Source organism: Puntigrus tetrazona, chromosome 13, assembly GCF_018831695.1.
Source record: "Puntigrus tetrazona isolate hp1 chromosome 13, ASM1883169v1, whole genome shotgun sequence".
Lineage (NCBI taxonomy): Eukaryota > Metazoa > Chordata > Actinopteri > Cypriniformes > Cyprinidae > Puntigrus > Puntigrus tetrazona.
In genome coordinates, this window is record NC_056711.1 from 11,474,784 (window position 1) to 11,486,472 (window position 11,689).

The 11,689-nt window shown below is 38.8% G+C and overlaps 2 protein-coding genes across 2 annotated transcripts; one reads left to right on the top strand and one right to left on the bottom strand.

Moving 5' to 3' along the window:
- Window positions 1-2,424: 2,424 nt before the first annotated feature.
- Window positions 2,425-6,213, top strand: gdf10a (growth differentiation factor 10a). Its single transcript, XM_043254670.1, has 3 exons — window positions 2,425-2,935; window positions 3,839-4,746; window positions 5,139-6,213. Exons 1-3 carry the CDS (start codon window positions 2,710-2,712, stop codon window positions 5,328-5,330), a joined length of 1,326 nt encoding a protein of 441 aa, XP_043110605.1. The 5' UTR covers window positions 2,425-2,709; the 3' UTR covers window positions 5,331-6,213.
- Window positions 6,214-7,735: 1,522 nt separating this feature from the next.
- On the bottom strand, window positions 7,736-11,451 carry prdm8 (PR domain containing 8). Its single transcript, XM_043254723.1, has 4 exons — window positions 11,304-11,451; window positions 10,851-11,075; window positions 10,416-10,647; window positions 7,736-9,901 (listed from the first exon to the last, which is right to left on the bottom strand). The coding sequence occupies exons 2-4, from the start codon at window positions 11,064-11,066 to the stop codon at window positions 8,847-8,849; spliced, it is 1,503 nt and encodes a 500-aa protein (XP_043110658.1). The 5' UTR covers window positions 11,067-11,075; window positions 11,304-11,451; the 3' UTR covers window positions 7,736-8,846.
- Window positions 11,452-11,689: the final 238 nt, after the last annotated feature.

Consider the following 11,689-nt stretch of genomic DNA (forward strand, 5'->3'; position numbering starts at 1 on the left):
TTACTGAAGTTCTACAAATATACATAACATGAAGAGAATCGTTTCTTTTTAAGTGGCAAAGTGAAGAGCTTTTATGTCAAATAATAACCAATGTTAAGAATTTTCTATCTGTGCTACTTTTATATTACAGTGCAATTGTTTCTACTATCTTTTGTTTTGTTTTGTTTTGTTTTTTGAACACATTTATAATACTAGAAACGGATAGACAGTACTGGATGCCCTGTAGGGAAGTGAAGGATTCAGCTACATGAATCTAATTATTTACTTAAAGAGATTTCCATGCTATTACAAATGCTAATTTCATCATGATCTAGCATTTGTCACTAGAATATAATTAATGTTATTTCGTTTCGCTTGACCGCAAATGACAGTTAATTTTTTTCATTCTTCCCCTTAAAAAATAGCCTCAAGAAATCAAAGACCCATCTGCCATGTGTGAGGCAAACCACATAAACTGCTTAAGTACAGGCAATTGAGTTAAGCAATACTGTTTGTTTTTGCCAGCCATATCAAATAACAATTTCATTGAGTTATGAGCGGTTACACACAGTTTTCTTTTCTTTTTTTTATGAAAAGTAATTAAAAATCTTATATATCATTGTTATTTGTGGTATTCGATACAAAATAAAAAAGAAATCTCAACAACTACAAGCATGTCATCATGGAAGATATTAGCTACTTATATGAATGAAAGATTAAACACTTTTCAGTTGGCAGTCTAGTCCCTGACAAACGGTCCTTTTAAAGCAAGTGTGTGTCATGCTAAGGGATTTTTTTTTAAAAGTACTAAAATAAAATCTAACTAGGTTTTAATTAAAAAAAGTCATGAGCTTTTGTGGTATAACCTTATACATCAAAGTGTAGCATCTTTCATTCACGGAAATATTCTAAATAATAAAAAAAAAACTTCTTTAAATCAATGAAAAATGTTGTAACAAGCCCCATATAAAGCAAGGAAGGAGAAAATAATAGTGTGTTTTACAAGACCAGGACTACTAGAGGTTTCAAAGTAAAGGACAAACATATTAAGGGAATTTGTCCTGGAGAGACAAGCCTTAAACAAGACCTTATGCTTATTAGCATCATTCCGTAGTTAGCTTGTTAATTAAAGTATCATTCTCAGTACCCAGACCCAGCAGGATCTAAGAGAGAATTGGTCGCTCCCAGGTGCTATAGAGAGCAAGTGATGCAGTAGTATTGAAGAATCAAAGGTCTCTGTGAACCAGAGTTAATTTGAATTCTTTCATCCTTGTTCTGTTTTTTATTCATTTTTAAAAGCGGTGTAGGATTCTGAAGCTTAATGGCTTCGCCTTCCCACAGTTGGGCAATAAAAAGAGGGGTGGAAACAAAGCAGAGCAGAGGTATCTCCCCTCCTACTCGATTTATCCCTTGATTCACTCAGTAACAGTGTCCTAGTGGGCAGGAACGTCAGATTTTTAATGCAGATTTAAGACACATTCAAGTGTGAAGCAAAAAGGGGGTCTCCAGTGGGGTCCCCAGGGGCCACAGGAGGTGTTTAATGGCATGCAATGACCCAAACGGCCGGGCTTGTTATGGTCTCTCCACTGGAGCTCCGGGCTTTCACAGAACCAGCATTGTTGGCACAGCGCTGCAGACACTCCACACAAAAAACAGAGGTGACAGGGCCGTTCCCCCAGTGTGCTTCATGTACTGAATGAAATCACTATAATGAAATCAAGCAAAGGCACTCACAAATATTCAAAACTCTTTCAAATAGCCTTTCGGATTTATGCATTTGCACTCTCGTGTTACTTTAAAGTTTACTGATATAGAAAGAAAAATGCACATTTAGCTTCTTGTCTTCCATTAATTCAGTTTTATGCTATATTTTGCTTTCCTTAACTCCCACGAGGGAACTTTTTTTGTTCTAGATAAGGCTTGCTTTCTTAAAACAAGTCAGCTTAGCTTCCATTGCCATGACATAAATGTCGAGTTGGACTCATATTTATGGTTGTAGATTACTGGTTGCATACAAAAGGGTATTATAGCATACTGAATACAATGTAAACCGTTAAGTTTGCAGAAATATTAAATTACTTTAGAACGTAAGCTACAACATAGATGTTTCAGCATTACGATAAACGCATGTAGTAATGACCCTCTTGATGTGTGAAATCAAACAGTAACTTTAAATTCGCCGATTTACAAAAAAAAAAATAAAAAAATTAAACCATAATTTAGTTCATCAAACTTTTGTAAAAGCTGTTAGCACGAGCAGTTTAGCAGTTTGTTCGAATGAAAAAGAAGCTTTTTGAGGGCTTGTTTAGAAAAGGGAAATGCGGTGCAATAACCTCGCTCCTTAAACTGTGAAAGTGCATGTTTGCTGGGTCTGTCCTCTTGTTGGCCTCCTGCTGGATCGGGTGTAATGTAGCAGCAGCTCCCGTTGGCTGATGGGCGGATACGTCAGCGCCTCACTCCGCTTATTCCTGCTCTCGTGGATAGTGGCGGTCAGAGGAAATAAGGGATGTATCACAGGTTACGCACGAGACCGACACAACTTCTTAAACATTGTAACAACTTTCTCTCCGCGCTGCGTTAAAAGGCGGGAAAAGCGGCGACTTGACAAACCGCATCACTTGAAAACGCCACTCCGAAGTTGTCATACTTGAAACCTCGTTTTAGTATGTGCTAGCGCGTTTTTAAGCTACGTGGAATTCAGTCGTTCGGAAGGTTCTGTTTCTTTGCAACATGACGGTTAAATGTGTCTTTTTAACGCACCTGTTACTGCTTTGGGTCGGTTCCGATACTGACGCGTCTGAAGCTGTTTGGAGAAGTGCGCGCGACAGCACGACAGACGCGCTCGTGCCCACTGATGCGCTCTCACAGCATATGTTTAAACTGTATGAGAAGTACAACATTGAACCTAACCGACTCAAAGAGGGAAATACTGTAAGAAGTTTTAAAGCAAAACCTGGTGAGTAGCATAAAAATAAATACGTGATGCATAACAATGTACAGACACATAGCTACTGTATTATATTACGTTTTAAATGTTTGGTCAAATTATATATTGATTACAGTAATAGGCTATTTGTTTTAGCTTAAGTGTGTCTACTCAGTGACTTAGGTTTACCTGAAAATTGCAAATATTTTGTCAGAAGCAGGCAATTTAATGATTTTTGCGAGGGTTTTTTTTTGTACAAAATTCTGTCAGTAATTTTCAGCTCTGTTGAAGTTTGTCTTGTGTAAAGCACACGTGTTACTTCTAGGTTTATATGGTGTGCTTGTACTGTCTATATATATAATATTATAGGCTAAATAATGTCACTACTAGTCTATGTTTTGTAGCCTATATATACTGTGAAGTAGGCTACTGAACGGAATTGTTGCTATGGCTATCACCGCAGGCAATTTGTGAATTTTTGTTAATGAAATGTTAGAAAACATTTACATATATATACATTAAAATTAATATATACAGACTTAACTGTACACTATGCATGATAATTGCGCAGTGTCAAGAACAGGCTTATAATTGTTATAATTGTTGTGGCTCTTTCACATTAATATTCTCAGAGCTGTTTAAATCACAACATAAAAAAAATAACATTTGTTACACTCTCATGAAACAATTAATTCTTTTTATTTGCAGTCTGCTAAAGCATTTAAATAAAGCCGATTAAAAGACTGACATTGTTGCAGGTTTTAACTCTCAAGGGAACCTAAATAAACATTTCCATATGTCTGCTCTAGGAGTAACATGTCTCCTCACTTCCTTGTGCTTTCTCCAAACCTTTAGACAGAACAAAAAGCCTGTTGTTTGAGCCCATGTTCATAATTAATATGTAACTCAGCAGTTTCTCTCGTATCTTTGCAGAGAATGTGGAGGAGAGGGTCTCGTACTGGTTGAATCTTACTTCTCTTCAAGGGTCTGAGGTGATCCTCACATCTACGTTTCACTTCTTTTTTGACAAACGGCCACGCCAGAGGTCCTGGTTCTGCAAGCGCTTCAAGAACCCCTCTTGTCGCACCCCAAACGCACATCTGCTACCATCTGTCCGTCTTCTTTTCCGGTCTCCCTCCTTCAGCTCAGCCCCAGGATCTCTACTCGGAAACATCACCATAGTTCCTCATAGACGTGGGACCTGGCAGAGCAAGGATGTGTCTGTCATTATAAAAGAGGCCCGAGATAAGAATCACCTTTTGATCACTGTGGAGTTTGACTACGGAGAGCAGTATCAAAGGTATCAGGACCAGCTTCCATCCTCCAGCCTTCCATACTTGCTGTTGTATGCTAATGACCTGGCCATTTCCGAGCCCAACAGCGTGGCCGCGAGCCTACAGAGATATGACCCTTTCATTGCAGACCCGCAGCCAACTCACTCTCCGGACTCCTCACCTGACATACGTGTGAAGCGGGAGCTGGACTTGGACTTCTCTGATCCCATTGAGAACAACGAGCTCCCGGGGGTGGAGTACAACAGCTTCAAACAGCACGATATGTGGGAAAGCGCTTACTTTGCGCTCAAGCCAAAGCCCTTTAAAAAAGAACGTCGGAGGAAAGGCCAGGAGAATGCTGATGGATTCGGCAAGTCTCAGGTTCTCCGGTTTGATGAGAAAACCATGAAGAAGGCTCGGAGGAGACAGTGGAAAGAACCTCGCAGCTGTTCCAGGAGGTACCTGAAGGTGGACTTTGCAGATATCGGCTGGAACGAATGGATCTTGTCTCCCAAGTCTTTCGATGCCTTCTACTGTGCAGGAACGTGTGAATTCCCCATTCCAAAGGTCAGAGAACCTCATGGCGAGGATCAGCGTATGCGAATGTGAACCGTTTAGACATGTTGAAATATTTAAAAATGACTATGGTTAATACAGCTTTTCTAGCCAAGGGTTTTAAACAAAGAATCCCTTCACAAAATGTTTCGTTTCCAGCACGACTAAAGCACACCGACTTTATGTGCAATTACAGTCAAATAATTGTACCCTTAATGGGGGTTTTAAACACATTTTGGACACATTTTCTTTTGAAATGAGCCAGTTTTACAGTTCCTCTGTTCTGAATAATAGAAGGGTGTTGTAAGGGATAATTTCCTTTGCTTCATTGAAGAAAGCAAAACAAAAGTTGCATATCTAAACACTACCATACCTCATAATCCTCTCTTTTCTGCCCTTTACAGGTAGTCCGCCCCTCCAACCATGCAACCATCCAGAGCATAGTCAAGGCCGTTGGGATAATTCCAGGTATCCCAGAGCCCTGCTGTGTCCCAGAGAAGATGAAATCCCTCAGTGTACTATTTCTGGATGAGAGCAAAAACATTGTGTTGAAGATCTACCCCAATATGTCTGTGGAGACGTGCGCTTGCAGATAGACTAACCGGTCAGAGGAAAGAAAGACAAACGGGCATTGTTGTGGTTTTGACACACAAATTTACCTTGAAGAGGCATATTGTCTTTAGTTTGCACTTGTTAGAAAGTGCACACATTTTAAGGACTGCATTTCATTTTTTTATAAATGCTTACAAATCATATTTTAATTTTCTCTGTTTATCCACAAAGGATCTGCCATAAAGATTTTTCATTGTACTAGTTGGGTAACATAAGCACTTACTCTTAAAAAAAATTCTTACAAATTGTATGCTTTGCTGTCATCTCTATGATATAAATGGTTGTTCGTCATGTTTGTAGATTACTGGATGTATGATGAGGTTTTATAGCATACTGAATATAACAGACGTTTTTTTTTTTGGCAGAACTGTTGAATTACCTTGGAAAGTGAATTAGAATAAAGAATTATTTTATTATTCAGCTGAATGTTGTAGTTACAGGTTAAGATAACGTCTTGGTGTTCATTAGAAATCTAAGTGTAACTTGATATCCAGGTCATTTGGTCATATGTGAAAATTGTGAACCCTTTAATTTACATCAAACTCTTACTTGTAGTAACTAATGTGAACTTCGTTTTGAGACTGAACTTAAAAGACCCCCATTCGCTGTGGTCCCTGATGGCTAGTGCTGACTAATTTTACCTGTACATTTGTTTTATTTCAAGAGATGTTACACAAGGTTCTTTTTTATATTCATTCGATAATCTCAGTTTGGTGCCATAAGCGAGGAGCATTTGGGCCAAATGCGTCAGTGTGTATAAACAATTGTTCAATATATTATATTTTAGAGAATGTATTTTTGTAAATGTGTGTTTTAAATTATGAAATCTAGCCTTATAATAAGTAGAATAAAATAAATGTTAAACCACCAGCTTGTATGTTTCTGCATCGTATGTGTTGATATTCTTTACTTAATGAAGAGAACGAATAAAAGAATAAGAATGTCTGTGGCACTGACATCAGAAACCAGCCTGGTGTATTACTTTTTTACCTGGACATCAAAGACCTCTCTAACCCCCGGTTCCCACCTTAAACCACTTCAAGAGCATCGGGTCTCAAAGTTCAGGAAGTTCCAACTCTTACTTCAACAGATGATGTAACCCAGCTCAAACTAATTTGACGTAAACCCTTTTAATCCCACTAGCCCATGAATGAAAACGAGAGAAGCGTGTTCTCACAGAACAGAACCCAATTACTGTCTGCTGTGTCTTTCCTTTGTGCGAGTTTGAGTGTTGAATGGCTTCTCTGTGCAGCGTGTGAAAAGAGACACTTGAAGATGTCAACATGTTTGGTTATGTAGACTGAAGAGATGTGAATGTGCCTGCTGCTTTTACTATTTATCACTACAAATGTGAATCTGAAAAAAAATATTGAAATTAAACCAGCCTAGTTTGTTGGTTTTAACTTGTCATCCATAAACCCCCCCTGTTGAGAACCAGCAAACCGCGGCTAGGTAAGTAGAGTTTTCAACAACTGACTAATTTATTAGCACAGAGATTTGGCGACAACCAAACTGATGAGATGATCAATGGTCTCCACAGTAATCGAAAGCTGTTTTCCTCTCTCAGGCTAGTTTTGACAGTGTCAGCATGAATGAGGTTTGTTAAACTGTAGATCACTTTTTCTCCCAAAGAGACCGTAAAATAACAGAGGAATGTGAGAATGTAACGCCAACATCCACTATAGCTGCCCAGAAACACTGAGGGGAACTCTCAGGTGAATCCCCTTCAGGCAATGTTGAGTTTCCTGGTGAGCACTTTAATATTTAAATCAGTTGTATAGGACACCAGAGACTTCGTCAAAATGTAAATACTCAACAGTTACTGAAAACCAAAGTCAATATTTAGTTTTCCAAATGAGGCCTGATCAATTAATAGCAGCGATGAAAGATGCTCTTTACAGTGAACAGAGGATTTTCTGTGTGTATGAAATGACTCTCTCTTCAAGTGATTACCGTCAGGAACAGACCGCTGAGCTTCTAATTGCACCAATATTAGGCCAGTGTATACATATCCTTTCATTTACTTTAATGTCTTCAGACGTATTTGCTTTCTTGAATGAGCAGCATGCTTATAGCAAAATAGAGATGGGCATCCTTTTGAACTTCGCAGTAGGGTCAAAAACTGTGATGTTTTGGTGAACTTTCTCAGTGTTGAGTACATTTCCTATAACTTTATGCTTATAATTAAATGGAGACTTGCATGAGACTTAAAAACTTAATCAATGTGAACGCCACACCATTCTCACACGACAGTTTTGTTAAGAGTTATGAGGCTTCGAGGACTTATTGTTCAAGCGTGCACTCTACCGGTCACTTTGTGCTAGTGCATGTGTATTTTTTTTTTATTAAATGCAAAAGTGGCTAAAATCAGAGGCAAACACTTGGGGAATATGCTCAGATTCTTTAATGAAATACAATGACTGTACTTATCTCAGAAAAGAACAGAACAAGAACATAATTAAATAAATACATCCTCCTTGTCGCTGTGCTGCTAAAAAAAAATGTTAAAAAGAAGTGGACATCTGAAAAGAACTTTGTAACAAAGATTTGGCTTTCTGAAGGGATGGATATTTCAAATATAAAATCTCTGTACAAAGCAATGCTATTAGTTTATAATAGTTTCAACTGTTAGCAAACCTAAAAATGCTAGAGCATTTTATTCTACAGTTTTTCAATAGCATTTATATGTACTCATCCTGACTTTGTAAGGCACTGTTAAGTTAAAATGACCAGGCAGTTCAACAGTATTAGTCACAACTAAATGTACTAGGTACAGCTACCTCTAAAGAGAAAGTTATTCATGTCTACAGCCACCTAGTGGCGATATAGGCCTATCCTGAATTGCACTACCAAAGCCCACCGTTTAAAATATTACATTACATAAATGACTCTGACCTTTGGAGAAAGAGATAACGAATCTTTACCAAAGGTAAATGGTTGAAAAGTTTTTAGTCAGTCTGTAATGTATTGCTACAGGAAAATACTTCCCCTGTCCAATAGCAACCTACCCAGTTAACAGAAAATGTTCTCGGAATATTCTGACAGTGTTTCTTATAACCTAAATGCCGCCGGGCGAACAGAGAACGTTCTCAAAACATTCTGGCATCGTTCTCTGAACAACGTTAATAGAAAGTTTACTTTAATGTTCTCAAAACTCGAATGTATTACCTGGAATTTCAAAATGTTTTAGCTGACTGTTCGTCTAACCTGTTTTAGCATGTCCAGTCAAACATAACATTCCCATAATGTTTGCAAACTTATAAAATGGATGGCTCCCTTAAGGTTCTTACAGCTGCGTTTTTCAAACATTAAAAACTGAGTCAGAGAACACTACGTAAACACGTTTTCATATCTCGGGAACATTAGCAAAACGATCTTGGAACGTATTTTTGTCAGTTGGGTAGCTCCAAGGGACCATCACACTGTAAATGCATAATTTATGGTCAATGCATTTTAATTACTTGTATGTACCTGGTTAAAGTGCGATGGAGTTTTTCTTCTTAATTATGTGATGTCATGTGACGTGAGAGGTGATGACGCTCTCGAAAGTACTCGTGACAGATGGGACAGGTGAGTTTCTCTTCCCTCCTCCTCCTCACCTGAGCCTCTGCGGCGAACTCTTTCTTATGATGGGACCTCATGTGAAACACCAGGTCGGAGGTCATTCGGAACGAGAGGTTGCATTTGGCGCACCAGTTCTGCACCGAAACACTCAGCGGTGTGTAAGTGGGGGGCAGAAGTGTCAAAGAAGATGTAGACTGCAGCTGGCCACCTATAGATCTGGTCCAGTGCTCGGGAGCGTAATAAAAGGATCCTCCTGAAGCCAGCGGAGAGGACATCGCTCCACCTGCGTGAGCGCTTGACAAGTCAGCTTGAAACAGGTGCGAAGCCAATACGTTTCTGTATCCCAATGAAGGTTTCGATTTGAAAGAGTCTGAGATTTCATCCGAACGTGCCGGCGAGGGATTCTGAACTTCGGTGATGGTGCGTTTGTTGGGTTCACAAAACGCGCTCTTCTGTTCCGATTGCGCGCTTTTCGGTACAACGAATGAGAAGGCGCTGCAGTCTGATTGCAGGCCTGCTTCAGGCGCCATTACATCCCGGGATAACCGCTTGGGGTTTGACTGCTCTGCTGGTTTTTGAACCTCGGTAAATGCGCTGCTTTTACTTATCTTCGACTCGTTTGTTGATAATTTATCAGATTCTGACAAATCCTGGAAAGGCGCACAGTCTTTGTTGACGTTGGTTGTGTTGTCGTGATTCGTGATGTTGGTTTTCTCTAATAAAACAGTTTTTTTGCTCCGGGGACTTAGGGAGCCCTCTTGTTTTCTTTTTCTAGGAACGCCCGGGTCTTCTGGAGAACCGCTCATTTTGTGCTCCAGGTCTCTCGCAATGTTATGAAAATCTATGATTTTGCGTTGTCGCTTGATTTCTGGTTTCTGTTCGTTGGTCGGTCGGATGATGTCTACTTTTTCCTGTGCACATAAAAAACGGCAGTGGGCAAGGAAAGGGTTTTCATTCTTGAAGGCCTGGCCACATCTGGTACATGTGTATCCTGCACATGAAGATACAAACGCTGTCAGACCACGATGGTAAAAGCAATAATATGACATTTACCATTAGCATTTAAGAAACAATTCATTTACAAATTATACAAACATTTATATATGACATTTAAATATTAATAATGATGAATAATTTGCTGCCTTATGGATCTTATGTGGATTTTGGAATATTTTTTAAAAGCTAAATATTCATAAGGATATGGTCCTCTTTGTCCAGTGGTTATCTTGTCATATGACTTTTTTTATATTTGCTATTGTATAAAAATTTACAAACCAAAAATGTACAGAAAACTGCTTAACTGTTCATTAATGTATAATACAAATTTTAAAGAAGAGCCATTTAGACCTATTTTACTTTTATATGAACATGACCTATGAATGCACATTCCATGGCATTAACCAATTTTAAGGTACATTCATTGAATGAATGAATTAACAAATAGCATGCATTAATTTCTATTAATTCTATTTAAAAAAAAATCCTTAAAAGAGGTCTATACTCACCATCTGTCAGAGCTTTTGTTTTTATGTCTTCAAACCCCAAAAGATGTGACAACTCCTCATCATACCAAACAAGCAGTTCTTCCCCTTGTTTCACATCTCGAATAGTCCGAAAGTGCAGCTGTCCTCCTTTTAAGTAGGCCTCAGTATTCTGGTCTTCTGTGCTCATTGCAGCCTGTACTAACCGTAGCCAAGGAACTACTAATGGAGAACCTTTCATTGCCTCAGGGTCTACCTGTTGATAGTGAGACATATTTGACATTAGAGGAAATACATTTTTTACAGCAAAATAGCTAACAATTGATCTTTTGCTGTTTATAATGTGTTACAGATTATATGTCTGGATTATACTTGTTTCAGTTACAGTACAAGATTGCAATATAGTTAAATTCTGAAGTCTGAAATAAAAATGCAGTCTGAAATAAAAATCTTACTCACCCGAAACACATATGATTTATTCCGTTTGTCAAAGGACTTCAATCCAATGAAGGCTATGGTGTCATAAAAGGTATTATGAAGAACACAAGGTCCGAATGATGTTCCAGCTGGTATATCCTGTGTAACTTGTACACTGGTGAAGAAGTCCGTGACATGGTGGTGGAGAAATTTGCTGTCGTTAGTCCACAAGGAGCGAGGAATAATACTTTGCTCCATGTTTTATTCCTAGAAATATAAATTTAAATGAAGAAAAGTTAAAAAGAAGACCGGTACATGTTTTCATGCTTAAATTGGATTAACGTAGCAATTTGTATTTTTAATTGACTAATGCTTTTACGTTTTGGAGTTCTTTACACTGTAGGCAAAATAGCGTTTAAATCCGTATAAACAGCGTTTTGTATAAAACGGACGATCTCACAAAATTAGCTTATATGCAGCAAAATTGCTACTCACGTATTTATAGCAGGTTTTGGGTAGAGGATGTTCCGGAGCAGGTGCACAGTCTAATTATCCACAGAGAGCGCGATCACGACCGTCTCCTGATCCTGACAGTCTCTGGACTGTCTCTCGCGCTGCGCAGTCACGCACTTATCCACGCTGAGGACGCGGAGCTGATGCGCCTCGTTTCTCCCCTAACCCCCCCCCCCAGGTGGCAATTTGATTGGTGCATCACCAGCTTTGCAGGCGTGTTAATTAGAAGCGAGGGTAATCAATGACAGAAGTCAGAGACCGTTAGATTGCGATGAGGAGCACAAAACTGCATGCTCATTCTGTATGCACATTTAATGAATCAGAGGCATGTTAGAAAGGAAACGATTCTACAAAATCTTAGGTGGATT